General features: G+C 53.3%; 1 protein-coding gene across 1 annotated transcript in view; it reads right to left on the bottom strand.

Annotated features, from left to right (window-relative positions):
* Positions 1 to 4,199: 4,199 nt before the first annotated feature.
* LOC103925515 (olfactory receptor 52B4-like) overlaps positions 4,200 to 16,491 on the bottom strand; it is an 18,368-nt gene continuing 6,076 nt past the window's right edge. Inside the window, 1 exon segment of the mRNA XM_009334245.1 lies at positions 4,200 to 4,667. Within this exon segment, the coding sequence (XP_009332520.1) occupies positions 4,200 to 4,667 (468 nt within the window).

Below are 16,491 nucleotides of genomic sequence, written 5' to 3'. Positions count from 1 at the left end.
GACTGCAGCCCCAGAGGGACTTCTCAGAGGAGAAGAGGATGCTGAAGTCAGCTGAGACAAAAACTTGGCTGGGGGCTGAAACTCCCCATCAATCTGCAGGCCTTTCCTTGCTTGCTTCCTCAGTGTTTTCTTTGTCATGGTGGCAGTGTGGAGGACGGAGCCGTTATCACAGACACCGCCCCGCTCCTGGACTGACCCTGGGCGGTGGTAAGGGGTGACAGAACCAGCATCAGACTCCGGTGCTTTTGCAGCGCTCCCCTTCCCTGAGAAGAATTTAAAAAAACTGAAAATCAGTTTGACAAAACTGAAAATCAGGTGAAAATCGTGATATACGGTCTGCTGGAGTTCATGCCGGTGTCACTTCAATGCTGCTGGAAGTTTTTGTGCTGCAGTGCGCAGGCTCTTCATTGCGGCTGAAGCAACGCAGTCACATCCGCAGAGCACAGGGGTGCAGGCACAGCAGAGGCTGTTCCTAACGAACACCGAGGACAGGCTAAGTCACGTAACTTCCGAAGAACAAGTAACAATTCATGTCACATCAAGATGGGAGGGCACGGGATACGCTTCTGCGAGTTGCTTTGATGTCCACCCCTTTCCCCTCTGGCACCTGGATGGTGACAAAAGCACGGACAAGGGCGAGATGTTCCTCCCGGCTCATCACATAGCAGATTGTGTTCACAGTGAAAATGTTTGCTTAATGCTGTGCTGAACACGCAGGGTAAACACAGCCTGGGAATCATTTTTGAATGCCACAGAGAAAGGCTCCTAATGGATCGCCCACACCTGGGACAAAATATATCTTGTATTGGAAGAAAAGCAGGAGCAAAGGGCTCGCGTTGCTCAGATAACACAGCCCAGGTGGCAGATTGTGTCAGAAATACTGGGAAGGGGAAGACAGGCATCAGAAATAATCCACTTGCTGATCCTGTCCCACTTCATGGCCAGGCATTTCCACCGCCAGAGACACAAGGAAGCCGAGGAGGACTCCGCTGAAAAACAGAGCTGTGTTCAGAGAGGTGCTGCACATTGCCCGTGATGATGAAACACAGCCAGGCAATTTGTTCAAGGGTAAACCTGACAGACAAAATGGCGGGCTGAAAGCAGCAAAGCCCAAAGCAGCATAAGCCCGACAGCTTGGACCGAGCAGCTCCCAAGCAGCGACTAAGCCCTGTCCTGTACAGACCTCAGAATCCAGTGGCAGTACCAATGAAGCTGCTCAGCATTAGCCCCAGCATGAAAACGGGACATTTAGCCTCTCTCAGGGAAAAGAGAGGAACAGAGGCTTCCTGGGAAGACTCTCGCCCCTGGGCAGGCACATCACAGAGATAGGGAAATAAGGGGAGAAGGGCACTGGGAGGGCCAAGCCAGCCTGATGGGGCAGGGGGGTGTTGCATTTAACTAAATAACTAAATAACTAACTAACTAACTGCTTTGTGCAGGAGCAGCAGGACTCCCTCTTTGCCTTGAGCCACAGTGAAGCAGTGTGGGGGCAACACGAGCAAGACAACCTCCAAAATAGATGTGCGGGACCTGCAGAGCACAGCACAGAAAGTTTCACCCAGGCAGCAGCTGCCGGCAGCCCGCAGACAGGAGCTGCCCCAGCACGTGGACCGGGCACTGCATGCCGAGGACCCCGCAGCATCCAGCATCACGGGCCGTGCTGCCCCCGTGCCCGGGCAGGTTGGGGGGCAGCCTGACACGAGGACTTTTCTGTGCATTTTACATTTGCTTTGCATGCCATCTGACTGGTGGCTTCTCTGGGGCCAAGGGCTCCCCAGGCTGTGCTGGTGCCGTGTCCAGGGCATGGGGGGTCCTGCTGGGGAAATCCTCTCCCAAAACCACCAGTGCAGCCCTGGCCCCGGCTCTGCCGGAGGGCACAGCGGGCGTGGCACCAGCACAGCAGCACATCAGACCCCTACGAAAACAAGGGTTTGGGAGAGGCATCACGTGTTCTTGTTTGGAGTGCATTCAATCAAGAACAGGTTTCACTTCCTTATATTAAGAATTTCTTTTCTGACCAAAACATAAAAAATACTTAACACTTAATAAGGACAAAATATGTATCCTAAGATAGGAAATAATTACTATTAACAGCATCATTATGACTGCGGAGCTATCCCTCAGCAAAGTTTGAGTTCAATAAAAGCACCCAGGCAATGACACCTTCAAAAGCAACAGGGATTTATCAGCCTTTTAGATGATACCAGCAGCTGAAATCTCCAGCCACGGCTCATTGCTTTTTGCAGCCTGATCCTCCTTGTTCTTTGTTATGATATCTGGCAATACAAAGGTTTGAATCCATTTATATGGACAAAGCGTTCCTTCCACACAGTTAATTTTAGCAACCCGTTTCTCATTGTCACTGCCCAAACTGATTCCAGTAAAATGGCAAAAACATCCCTCAGCAATGAGGATGTCAGGTTCTGGTGTCCTCTTCTCCACAGGGCTGGGCGAGTGCCACCCCTCATGCTCTGCGCTGGCAACCTTGCCCAAGCTGTACACTGCAGGCTCAGGCTCAGTCTAGCATCCTCCAAAGCACGGATGGTCCAGCACGATCCAGCAGTTCATTTGGCCACTGCTTCCCAATTCAAGGGTTTGTGAAGTGCTTCCAGGGGCCTGACAGGACAGACACAGAGAAGCTGCCCCCAAGGCAGAGGGAAATCCTGTGAAAAAGCAGTGCATTTCCATATCACAGGAGACTAAGTCAGTCTGCTACAGGATGCGGTAGGACACAGTCACAGAGCCAGGACCACCTGAAACAGCAAGGGCGGGGGATAGAAAACGCGCCGGCAGGACAGGCTGGAGGGTAGAAGAAATGCTCACTCCTTCGCCCTGCAGACCTGGAGGACTGGTGGCCAGACCCCGGCTGAACATGAGCCGGCAGTGTGCCCAGGCGGCCAAGAAGGCCAACGGCATCCTGGCCTGTATCAGCAATAGTGTGGCCAGCAGGAGCAGGGCAGTGATCGTGCCCCTGTACTCGGCCCTGGTGAGGCCGCACCTCGAATACTGTGTTCAGTTTTGGGCCCCTCACTCCAAGAAGGACGTCGAGGGGCTGGAGCGTGTCCAGAGAAGGGCAACGAGGCTGGTGAGGGGTCTGGAGAACAAGTCTGCTGAGGAGCGGCTGAGGGCGGTGGGGTTGTTTAGCCTGGAGAAAAGGAGGCTGAGGGGAGACCTCATGGCTCTCTACAACTACCTGAAAGGAGGTTGTAGCGAGGGGGGGGTCGGTCTCTTCTCCCAAGTAACTGGCGACAGGACGAGAGGAAACGGCCTCAAGTTGGGCCAGGGGAGGTTTAGATTGGATGTAAGGAAAAATGTCTTTACTGAAAGAGTGGTTAAAGATTGGAACAGGCTGCCCAGGGAAGTGGTTGAGTCACCATCCCTGGAGGTATTTAAAAGATGTGTGGATGGGGCACTTAGGGACATGGTTTAGTGGGCATGGTGGTGTTGGGTTGACGGTTGGACTCAATGATCTTAGAGGTCTTTTCCAACCTTAATGATTCTATGATTCTATGACTGCGGCACATGTTTCTCTGCAGTCGCTGCTTGCTCGGATTGTCCTTCTCTGCCCGCCGTCAGGAGCCTCATCCCTGCTTTGGAGACCCCTTAACAACAAGGATAATTTGCGTGGGTGATCCTTGGCCTTGGTGCCCCGCAGAGCCCAGACACGAGGGTCGCAGGCTGCCCAGCCTGGACACTGCGCACATCACTGTTTCACCAATCTCTTTGGTGTTCCCTCCATAAGTGATGGGGTTTAGCACGAGGGAACAGCCACATTGACATTGTCCAGGAGAGCACACATGTGCTGGAGATGATGTGACCACCAAACTGGTGGGTGAAGAAGGAGAAAACGCCTTCTAGCGTTTCTACAACAATGTGTAGAACATTGAAATGATGGTGCGATGGAAGCCCCAGTGCTGATCACATGGAGATGGGCACCTGGGGGAGCTGGAAGACCCTGAGAATCAGCCTGCAAGAGACGGCGACAATCCCCACTGGCAGCAGTGCAACTGTTCAACCACACGTGACATTGACTTCTCCACTTGCATGGGCCAGCCCAGCAGCACCCGACGCTCACAGTATGAATGAGGAATAATGCAGCTTCTGCAGCACAGCAGCCACCTCTGAAGCAGAAAAGCCACCTCTGAAGCAGAAAAATGAAGGGGAGGATGATGCAGAGGCTGCTGGCAAAGCTGCCAGCTCTATCTCTGTGGAATTGAGTGGGTCAATAAAGTTGTGTATCTCTGGGGATTGCAGATGGCAACGGCCCGATCAAACGCCATGGGCAGCAGAATCGCTGACTCGGCAACAAAAGTAAAATGAACATGAAGCACCTGGGCAAGGCAGGCACCGAAAGAAACATCCCTCACCCTGACCCAGAAAACAGCTAACGTCCTGGGCACCGTGGAGGTCAATAACAGCAACTCTGCTGCTGCTAACGCAGAAAGAAAAAGGTACATAGGCTTGGGGAGACTTCGCTATCTTGATATGATAAAGAACAAGATGAAGCTGCCTAGAAGTGCAATAATACACATGGAAAAGAAGGGGAAAGAAGTCCAGAGGTGAGATGTCTCCATACCTGGGAGTCGAACAAGGACGAACATTCTGTGTCGGAAGCTGGTGTGACTGACAGCTGCCACAGGGGTCTTTGATATTCTATTTAAAAACACCTAAAAAAACAAGTACAGCATAAGAGAAACCACAAATCCCAGCAGAGCTCAGCAGCACTCGCTGGGGGTGAGCTCCTGTCTCTGCTGGACCCAACGTGAGTTTTAGCATTCACACCAGAAGCCCGTCGTGATATGAAGCATCAAGAGAGACTGTGCAGAGCTGGACCCTGGAGTGATTTCATACGGCAGCTTTTCTGCCCCTCATTCCTCATGTTCATGAGGGATGGGGAAGCTGGAAGCTGCTGAATCCATTCCAGGTCACTGGTTTCTAGTGGACAAAACCAGAAAACCCAAGGGTTAGTCTTTCTGTTTGCCCAAGCAGATTAACTCCAGAAGAAGTGATGTTGGTGAGGAGTTGGGCTGCACGGGCAGTCCTCAGCGGGGTTTCTCCGGCCCCGAAGATAAGAGTTAGCCGGCACTGAGGGCTCCCTCAGGCTGCCAACAGGAGCTGCGGGCAGGCGAGCACCCGACCACCCCCATCCCAAAGCATCACCTGGGACCAAACCTGGCCAGGAGACCAGGAGCAGAGGAAAGGACCAGGTTTGATCCTCTGGGAGAAGAAGGAGCAGATGCCTCTGGGCTCCCTGTGACCCCAGGAAGGGAGGAGACACAGCGATGCTTGCACAGGCACTTAGATTAGGCAAGAGGAAAGAGGGGGAGGAAATTCAGCCCAGCCCAGCCTGCAGCGTGGACGTCAGTGCTGCAGCAGCAATGTTCAGTGCAACAAACACAGATGGGAAGGGGGCATTTAAGCCTGCCCTTAGGCAGAGCCTGCTTGGGCGCAGGCGACCCAGCTCATGGAGCGGAGATCATCCCCTGTTCAAGCCTGGCTGATGAAATCCAGTGGTTCGCCACAGTCAAAATCTCCCAGAGCTCCCTGTGCTTCCACGTCCCCAGCTCAGCAGGAGCTGGAGGCCTCTGGCTCCAGGGCAGGGGGTCCATCCTGCTGAGCTGGGGGCTGAAACCACGACTGCCCACTGCCGGTCCCCTTCCAGACCAGGCTGGGAGCAAGCCTTGGGACCAGCTCACTGACAGGGACATTTTCACCTGACTGTATCCTCCGCTCAGCCATGTCCTGTGTCCCCTGAAAGCTGCAGTTAGCCAAGCCTGATGCAGGATATCTCATGTCCTGCAGGATATCTCATGTCCACCTCAGGAGCTGGGACCTGCCATGTGCCTGCACCTTCCTATTGCTAGAATGTGCAGCATGAGGTCTCCGACCTGGCGCTGCATCTGCCACCTCCACCAGATCCAAACACTCACCCCCCCATTCTGCTACAGAGCACGGCAGTGTCCCCCTTGCCTCGTGGATTCACAGCCCCCCGGTTTTCGGGAAGATGGCTCAAAGCCCATCATGCCGTGGCAATAAAGAGCAGCCCTGGAGCCAAGGGCTGAACAAGGGGATTCACCAGCCCTTGCCTGGGCCAGGCACGAGCAGCTGCTGTGGGTGATCGTGGTGGAAAATTTGCAGTGGTGATGTCTTAAACCTCAGCGCATTTATGCTGCAAGTCCCAGGAGGATGCTTGGGGCCAAGGGGAGACGCAGGGCTCTGGTCTTCTGATGCTTCCAGATTCAGGCGATTAAATGCAAATCTGCCAATTAACAATATAGGTGGTGGAAGCAAATCCATTTGCAGATCCAAATGAGCAGGGGAGAGTGCAGAGAGGAGAAAACCAGTACGAACTATAAATAATAATTTTGGAGTAGTAACTGCTTGCCATGCAGAGGAAAGGCAGCATCCTGCAGGCGGGAGCTGGCAGAATTTAGTGGGTCAGACAGAGCACAGTAGAAATGAGACATTTTGCTTTGCTTTCATCACATCAGAAATAGCTGCTTGTCTTGGAGCTGTTAGCTGTCCTTCTCCATCCATCACTTGTAACAGCCGAGGCAGCCCATTCGGGGCAAGGTGGGAGGGTCATCAAACCCTGTGAACTTCTTACAAATCTAATGCCATCTGGTATTTTTCATTATGCGATGATCATGGTCACATTAATATGCAAGATGTAGGAGTGTTTAGACCTTGTGGCTGTTGAGAAAAATACTTTTTCTTTGCCCTCCTGTTTTTGATCTCGAGTGTGTATTTGGCTTGCATTTCAAGCTGTGTTTTCCTTTTTGCCATCATTTTCTGGGATGCAGATTTTTTGGTTCTCATCTCACGCAGATCCTCTCCCTCCCTCCGCCCGACTGACCAGTCCCTCTTGCTTTGGTAGATCCCCACCTGAGCTCTCCATGCCGCACAAAGCAGAGGGTTCATCACAACACTTCATGGGGGAACAGAGCGAAGCAGAAGCAGCGCCCAGGTGCAGCGGTGGGGTAGGATGATGAGCTGCAGGCCCGCACGGCCACCATGCAGCAAGGTGGCTGCAGAGCCATTTGAAGGTGAGCCCTCATCCAGACGGGTGTCAGGATGGATGCCCAGAGTCCAAGTTCTCCCTCCCCCGGGCACGGTGCCTGCCTGCAGGATAACTCAAGGGGAAAAGCACCACTGCTCCAAAAAGTTGAGCCTTTATCTGCCCAGCTCATGTGCCAACAGCAACACCAAAGCTCCACCACTGCAGCCAGCTGCCATCACACCTGCCGGGTGGGCAGAGCTTGATGGACCATCCTCTTCCCCGACATACCACCAACCAGCAAGGACCTGTATGGAGTTCGGACTCTGGTGTGAAATCAAGCCTCAGGCATACGCAATGACCTAGATGTAGTCCCAAAGTTAATATCTTGCTCTTGGTCCTCAACAACTGTCTTAAAAAAATAGCTCTGCTGCTAATGGGCTGACTTCAGCACACCCGTCACATCTACCAATATGCTCACAACCTACTTGAGTCCGTCCCTGACTGTGTCCCAGAAGAGGAGCCAACCCCTCCCCTCTCAGCAGACACCACAGATGGGACTGGGAGCCAAGTCACTCATTTTGGTTAAATGAGTCAAACCAGCATCTCCCAGAGCACAAGCCAACACGCGAGAGGACAACGCGCCACAACAGGGGTGACGGTGGGGGCTGAACGCCGCAGTGACGGCAGGAGGGGACCGCCGAGGGCAGAGGAAGAGCCCCACCTGCACCACTGTGATTTGTGCGTGCAGGGGACAGGGATGCTTCAGGAACCTGAGCAAGGCAGGTCCATCTCCCTGCAGAGGGGTGTCCCATCACTTCAGTATCTGCCAGCGTTCACCACTCAGCGGGTACATCTCCAAGGGGGTACCACCGGCACCCAGTCCCAGCTGTTGTCATACACTAACACGTACCATCTCCAGAGCTCACTTGGGAGTATTTAAAGACTTTGCTCCTGAGGAACCAGATCTTCTGACCATTGACAGCTTCACTGGAACAGATGCAGCTGGAATTAATCAATTCACAGATTAAGTGGAGAAAGGACTTTTCAGTCCCCCAGCTGCTCCTTCCCATGCACCCCCAGGATGAGAGGTTTGCTAAAAGGCACAATTTAGTCCAGCTTCTGGAAGAAAGGTATCCAGCCTCGTTTAAAGAGAGGTCCAGGCAACTGCCTCCCAATATGCTGCAACCCTGAAATACGAAAGCACCATCCAAGGCCCTTGAAATCTCCACATGCCACATTCCTGCCCATAAGAAGGAAGGACCCAGCAGCTCATCCTGGACCTTCACAGCATCTCCAGGGTCGGTATCTCCAAGCTGAGTTTGCAGAGGGGAAGTGGGGCACAGAACAAAGGCGTGATTTCTTTTGCCTTCACATACTTCTCATTTCCAGCCTTCCAGGGGCAGTGGAGGTGTGTGGGTGTCTGTCAGAGAGAGAGAGGAACCCCCCATGCACAGAGAGGACTCGCTTTCTGTGTCCAGTGCACCTTAATACAGCGCTGAGGAGCTGTAAAGGTCTATATGTACAGCCACAGCAAGATGAGGGCAACAATGAGAAAATCCCATAGGGAAACTGATGGCATGCAGCCGCATATGAAATGCTATCTCAGCTTGTGCTGAATTAACTACAGCAAATATTTTCACATACATAAAATGGCAAAGAATTACATATAATTACATGCACATGACTCACGCTAAAAGTGAAAGCCCTTCTTAACTGCCAGGCACAGACAAAGGGCAGCAGCTTCCCAGAAGTTGGATAAACAGCAATTCCACCACTGCAACCCCCTCAGCCCATTTCTGGAGGCCCCCAAGCTCCTGGCAGCTCCTTGCTGAAGGTGGGAGCTCCCTGCCTGGTGTATGCCCCCAGGACATGGACGCAGCAAGGGCTGTGGCAGCCGAAGCAGGAGCGAGGACGGTGAAATAAGCCGGCAGCGCGGGATGATGCCAGCGTGGGATGATGCTGCGGGCATGAAGGGCTTCGTGCTGCATCTCCCCGGTGGGAGGATCTGCGCGTACAAGAGTCCCAAAAGCAGAGCACTCAGTTGGCTGTGAGGAGGGGGTTGCTAAGCCAGTGGCATCGCTGGCTGCTGCACCCACCAGGCAGAGCGAGACACCCAGGTGCTGCAGCATCACGGGGCGCGTAGCATGGCCCCACACCTGGGGGTGCAGATGGGCAGGAGTGGTTGGGTGCTGTGGCTGCAAAACAGCTGATTCACCCACAAATGTGGGGTGAAAGAAGACCACCCAGGTGAGACAGGCAGGGATGGGGCTCCTGGGGCTCAACCAGAAGATGCACCACACCCTGGGCACCGCAGCAGCACAGAGGGGAAGGAGAATGTGGGATCAGGGTGGCTTTGCCCCATTGCAAGAAGGAGGAACAGCCAGAAGTCCTGGAGACGCGATAGGCGTGTGGCAGAGATGGGGATGGAGACCCCAGTGAGCTGCCCCCCTCAACAGGGCGGCAGCCAGGACACTGGGGCTGGTGTGGGGCAGGGCTGATCTGGGGGCTTGCTGGGAGGATGGACGTAAAACCTCTCATCGGGTTTATGGGCAGGGGCTGACGTACCCCCAGAGGAGCACGTATGGCATCCATAGGGCCCCCTGCAGGGACCATGCTGGTTTTCCCTGTGCCGTTCTCAGGACCAGGCTGTAGCTCCAGGCTGGGCTCCAGGCTCCCCGTGCTGTCCACTCACAGCAGCACTTGAGGCTTGTGGACCTTCCTGCCAAGGCTCATTTTTAAAAAAAATCCATCCTCATTTCTGCCTGAGTAAACCAGAAATCTCAGCTTGACACTGGGCATATGCAGAGCAGCCAGTAAAGACAAGCAAGCCTTTTTTAATTATTAGTTACAAGCTGAATATATTTGCTACTCTCCACTGTGCAACACAGCACCCCCCACAATGCCTGCTGAGCAGAGGTAATTTTCCGAGCACATCTGCATTTTGAGAAGATCCTTTCATGTGCCCTGCTCCTCGGAGTGGGAAAGCACTTGCTGGCAATCCTGATAGCATCCTCCCCAGCACAGCAGAGGCCACAGTGGTGGGGCTGAATGACATTACAGCTGTAATTTTTTGGTTTGAATGTTTCTCTTCCATGCCCTTTAAAAGCCCCAGCTACCTTCCCACTAGGTATCTATTTGCCAGAACATTTTGGCAACGGCTCCTCTTTGCAGATTTAGCACCCTGCATCTCCAGTCCCCTGTGCCACCCTTGCACCTCCCTCCCAGCAGCCCCCAACAGCCACCTCAGCTCACCCCCCCCTTCTTCTGTCCCCATGCCTGGCTGTGCCAGAGGGTCCCAGGGTCCTGCCTGCCCCGTTCGAGACCAAAATGCTCATTTCTCTTGCAGGTCGTGCTGGCACATCCATTACTCTGTGTATGATCCTATAAGGACCCTGCAAAAGCATCAGTCCCTGCCCTCCCTCTCCCAAAGCAGGAGACAATCCATCCACGCAAGGCTGGAGATGTGCAAGCCAGATGGTGCAAGACAAACAGGCTGGCAAAATTATGGGAAAAAAGGGAGTGAGGGAGACTTTCACTGACCGTGGGGTGATGCCATGCTATGGGACAGGGCTAGAAAGCAAGGGCCCAGGCCAGCGTGCAGCGACAGCGGAGCTATGTAACGGCTCTGAACAGATGTCCAGAAAGGTATGTAAAATTGCACTGGCCTGGGGAGCTGCGTCGGTGCCTGGCAAGGGTTTACGGGCTTGACCGCTTTGTCTGCCTGGTGGGACTGCGCCTTGCAGACCCCTTACTTTGCCACCAAACCCACCCTGTGGCTGCTCTGCACGGGAGGAGGAGAGCACCGAATCCCACCAGCCCCAGGGTCTCTGACTGCAGCCCTGGCAGATCGACAGCCTCAGAAACGACCTCTCCGTCTGGCCGGGCGGCACCGTCCCAGCCACGTTTCTCACAGGTATATCCTGAAGTGAGATTTCTCCTTACGACATGGCAAATTCAAATATCCCTGCACCCCTGCTCTGCTGCCGGACTCTGAGGTCTGAAATCATAGAATCATAGAATCATAGAATCATAGAGGCATAGAATCATTAAGGTTGGAAGAGACCTCCAAGATCATCGAGTCCAACCCTCACCCAAACAACCATGTCCCCACGAAACCATGTCCCTCAGCGCCTCATCTACACGTCTTTTAAATACTTCCAGGGATGGTGACTCCACCACTTCCCTGGGCAGCCTGTTCCAATCTTTAACCACTCTTTCAGTAAAGAAATTTATTTTTTAAAGAAATGTAGCACAAGAAGCAAGGGTCTCCTTCCCAGGCGCTCGCCAAGCCCTGCATAGCTTCTTAACTGCCTTTCACATGCTACTATTTAATTTAAAATTTAATTCTAGCTGCAAGCTGGCTTTTTCTCCTCTTGCCTTTTGTAAATGCTGTACTAAAACCCTAACTCAGAAAGTTATTAATTGCACATAGATCCCAGTGGACTCGGCGTCCGGCTTGGATGACATCTGCATCGACCCACGGCACAGCCCAGGCAGCACACGCAGCAGTTCAGCCCCAACCACCTTCCCCGGGGAATTTCCAGCCTGGTACACAGGGTGCCCATGGCAGGGAGTGATGCCAGCACCTGCAGGAGACCCGTCCCTCCGGCAGCTCTGGCTGGAAAACGGCCTCTCCCCTCCTTAGTGCTGCTGCAGATTTCAAACTGCGGTGGCCGACACTTGCACCAGCCCTGTAAGTGCAGGCACTGCCAGGGCCATGCTTTAAACAGGAGTTTTCAATAGTCAAGTCTTTTCATTAGTTAATTCATCATTTTAAAACTTGTTTATTCCAACACAACATTTACTTGTTTTTTGTTTCAAATGGCATTTTTTCAGTTTGTTCTAAGAGTTAAAAATGTCACTGATTTTAGGTGATTTTGCTGTGATTATTTCTGGTGCTGGCTGTAAGCACCACTTGTTTTCATTTTCATTGGAACTTGTTTGCACTTCTTTAAAGAGCTTAATCACAGCACATTATTGTTCTGGGGTTTGTTTTTATTTTTGCATTTTGCATTTTATTCTGTTATCTGATTTTTCCCTCCAACACTTACTGTTCTTTTTCTACTTCATTATCACTGCTAATTTACAGTCAGTCTGCGTAGCTGAGGGTGGCGCAGAGGAGGAACAATCCTGGGGAACTGCAGAGGGATCCTGCAAAACAGCAAGCTCTGAAATTGCAGATGAAAGTCGATCTGCATCAATCTGGTGTGACACACATGAGGGAGAACAGCCCCAAATTCACATGCGAAACCCAGCTCTACCCGTCCAGCCTCGGGGTTTGCCCCCCCCAGGCTCCCCATCCTTTTGCACAGCTCCATGCCCTCCTCATGCAGGTGTCCTCGGGGGGTAAATGGAGGGTGCTGTGGCCAGGCATGCCAGGGAGCGCAGAGGGCTGTGTGCACCGCTGCCGGAGACACCGGCCCGTGCTGTCCCCGTTGGGACATGGGGGCAATCCTGCATGCTCAGGGAGGAGGCACCAGCCCCGCACCGAGATTCAGAGCTGCGAACGCTCGCACCAAGGCGTGGAGCAGGGTCCTGCCCAGCAAGAGGGTACCAAACCCCTCCTGCCCCGCGCAGGGTAAAGGCACGGTTTCCCAGGCATGGGTTCCATCCATGGCTGGATGTGGCCCCGTGGACCAGTGGCACAGGGCTTGCACAGCACGTCCTGTGAGGCAGCCAGCCCCCAGACCTGCAGCGCTCCTTTCCGGGGAGCCCAGGGACACTGAGGCTCTTATGAAGGGGCACAGGGATGGGACACAAGGCAGCGAGCGGCAGCAGGGGAAATTTCCATGAGATACTGGGGAAGATATTTTCATCATGAGGGTGGTCAAGTAGTAACCCCTGCAATTAATGTAATCCCAGACCTGGGCTGGGATTTCCAGTAGGAAAGCAGCATTAACCAGTGAGCCCAGCACAGCCTGGAAACCTGCAGAGAGCAAATTGTCACTGACTCACGCTGTGAACGAAGAGCCTGGAGCACGGGCTTGGGACTGTGGTCTCCACTGGCTACCCTGCACCTTGGTGAATGCATGAGCAGCTCAGGAAGCACCCAGAGCTGGGGGCACCCTGGGAGAAGCATCACGCATTTGCCACATTCATGCTCTTCCCTCGGGGTCCACGTCCAGCGGAGTACAGGGCTCGAAAGACCCTTGGCCTGAGCCAACATGCTCCATCTGATAATAAGTGCAGGAATTCATAGGCACCTCTGTAAACCTTGTCCCCATCCTGAAGCGCCATGTCACTGCTCCCTGGCACGGTGGCAGCTGTGGCGTACAGGGGGGTGCCAGCAGCAGCAATGCCTCTCCCACTTATGTGCCTCTCCCACGTATATATCAGGGTGGCAGAGCCCAGTGGGGCTTCTCAGGGCATCACCCTCGAAAGGGCAAGAGCTGCACCCGCAGCATCAGAGGTCCAGAGAGCCGGCAGCGCAGGCGCTGTGGTGGCTGCTCTGCAGCTCCAAGGGGGTCACGCATGTGCCTGTCCCCATGGCAGCTGCGGGACAGAGTTGGATGTTGTGGGCTGATGGAAAAACTCCTCTAGGACCTGACCCTGTGCTGTCTTGAGCGATCCCCAAGAGATGATAGATATTGTTCCAAGAGATGATGGATGTTGTCCCCTGTCTGCCCTAGGAAGCATTTAGCAATTCCCGTGATGGGACCTGAAGTGCCCTAATGCTGCAGGTTCCCAACCCATTTGGCCTCCATCCAACCTGGCAGCACCACACCAGCAGAAAGCAGAGCCTCAGTGGGTGCTCCCAGCTCCCTGAAAAGGACAGGGATGGGGACAGTGCCAGGGAGGGTGTCCTGGCCCTGGTGCCCACATGCACGCGCTCCCTCTCCTTGGTGGAGGGGATATGTGGTGTCTCCAAGACTTTTAACAATTCAGTATTCTGCAAAGCTGAAAGTATCATAATTTACATGATGCTTGAAATTTCTTATAGCTAGTACAGATTTAATCATGCAATAATCAGGCTTTTAAGCCTCATATCCCAATAAGTGCTGAGGTTGTTATCTCCTAATTACTTCAGCAAATTTTAATTAGTCCAGAAGGATTATCTAAAATCCCTTCGCAGCGGAAGCTTTGTCTCTGGGGTCAGACCTGGGACGATAAGCGTAGAGGACGATTGCTCAGTCTTGCTGCAGACCCTGTGCAGACGAAGGGACCTTCCCCGGTGGTGAGCCCTGACCGAGCTGTGATCGCCCTGCGACAGCCCTCTCTGTCTGTCTGTCCGTACTGCTCTCTGGGGAAAGAGGGAAGGAGCATATAAAATGCAATTCAAGGCTGTGGACAGAGAGCTTAGCAGTTCACAGGCTCCTTGGTGGCATTTGCTTTCTGTAGCATTTGCATCAAGAGTTGAATAATTAACCACAGAGATGGCTTATTTTGCTCCAATCTTTATGAGAAGAGGAACTCCAGATTGTGGTACAGTTACCCAGACACATCGTCCACACTCTGCACGTGAACAGCAGCAGCCTTGTGAGTTGGTTTCCATGTAGAAATGATGAGAGCAGTGACGATGATCACAACCACCGCTTGCGCCTGGACCCAGCCCTCGTGGTCCCCGCCGGGCAGGAAGAGGAGGAGGAATCAGCCCAAGTAAGTCTAGAAACTTTCCAGCGCACCCTGAGTCACTGGGAGCGTTGATGAGGTCAGCAATGAGCTCACTTCGTGTCAGTGCCTCAGTGTTTATTAGTTGTCTCATTTTAGGCATCTTGATAGGAAAATTTTGGCATATGAAAACATACTTCGGAGGCAAATCCTGTATGAAAAAGTACTGATGTCGGTTGGACAACATTTCCAAAATGAGCACCTGTCGTTTGCTGCAGTTCATCCAGCCTTCCCCTTCCCTTTCCGTAACGTCAGGTCCTGTGGGCAGCGAGACCTGCCAACACATCCCACACGTGCCCGAAGTGGGGCCCAGGTCTCTGCCTGCTGGGCAGTCGCACGGAGAAGCTGGTGCCCTCTTCCCCGTTGCTAGGAACAGAGAGAAAGGAAGCCTGTGCAGACTTCAGATAAGCCGTAAAAGTACAAGGAGGGTCATGAGGGGGGAGTTTTTCACTGAAGTGTGGAGCAACACCAGCACTGGCAGAAGAAATGGCTGCAGGTTTAGGAGCAAAAGCGCGGAAACTGAGTGTCCTCAAGTGAAGGGCTGGAAACGGTCACAAATAAAATAGTGTCGCTTAATAGAGGTGCAGAGAAGGGAACCAAACCAGTGATACCTGTGTGTCAGCAGTGCAGCTATCAGGCTAAGAAACAAGATGAGAGCTGCAATGTCTGGCTTTAATTGAGAGCACCAGCGTAATAAGTCTCCTAGAAACTCAACAAAAGACAGCCACAAGGACACCGATACCAAGAAATCTACAGAAAGGGGAAGGAGCCCATGCTGGCAGCGTAGCACACCTCCACATCTAGGAGATCTTCAGATTAAATTGAGCTAGCAAATTAAATTCCTCAACAAATAATGAAATACGCATGGGCTGATATTCAAACCTGATGAGTTTAGTGCTAAATCTGCAGTAGCAGCTGCCCAGCCTGGGGGGGGTGGGGGGCACCGGGCAGATCTCACACTGAGACAAGGCTGTAGGCACGCTCTGCGTCTCACAGAGCAGCTCTGCAGAAGCTCAATGGAAATACAACCTGGATTTGGCCACCAGGAGCTGCTGGAGGGAAGAGCAAACCTAGCAGCGACCGTGAGGAGCTGGATTCTCCATCCCGGGAGAAGGAAATCCCCACTGGCAGTCTGGAGACTACACAAGGACACGGTGCTGGAAGCCTGTGGGTAAGGCATACCTCCAACTCAGAGGGCCAGAGGAAGGACAGAGGGGTGGGACAGCCAACAATACTGCAGGCACCCCCGAGACAAGAAAATAGGTGCAAACTCTGGTGGGCAAATGCAAGGCAGGTTGAAAGCCACTTGGACAAGCAATTAACACAGGGGGTCCAAACCAGCCTTAGACCCTTCTTCAAACACACTGAGAGCAGGGAGCATGGCAGAGAGCTCGTGGGGCCAAGGGGTGGTCCCAGCCAAAGGGGGCCCTTGGAGCGGATGGGGCCTTTGAAGAGAAGATGGGTGAATTATTTGCATTTATCACTGATAGACCATTGCTTCCCCAGGAGAAACCAGTAGAGTCCCCTGGCAGACCCTCCTTGGGCAGTGGGCTGCCTCCCACTGTCACGGAGCACGCTCCAGCAGGAGCAACTTCCTCTGCCATCTGCCAGCCTGTGCCTGGCACAGAACGGCTTGTTCCTCTTCTCTCGTCTCTTCAAAAGCGCGTCCACCAGCAATCTCACCGACTTTAGGAGGCCCTCAGGCAGCATCTTCATCATGGGTCTTCATCGCGACCTCATCTTGAGGGTCTTCATCATGACCCTCCTGATGAAGGTGAAAGCCCCACGAATGTGGCACTGTGACGTGTGATGTGCTCCCGGCCGCAGCGGCCGGACTGAAAAGCGCTAGGAGAGCACTGCCCGAGGTCAGCAGGTCCTCTCCT

The sequence above is a fragment of the Pygoscelis adeliae genome, unplaced genomic scaffold (genome assembly GCF_000699105.1).
Source record: "Pygoscelis adeliae isolate BGI_AS28 unplaced genomic scaffold, ASM69910v1 Scaffold351, whole genome shotgun sequence".
In the NCBI taxonomy this organism is placed as follows: domain Eukaryota; kingdom Metazoa; phylum Chordata; class Aves; order Sphenisciformes; family Spheniscidae; genus Pygoscelis; species Pygoscelis adeliae.
This window is presented reverse-complemented; position numbering and strand designations above follow the sequence as displayed.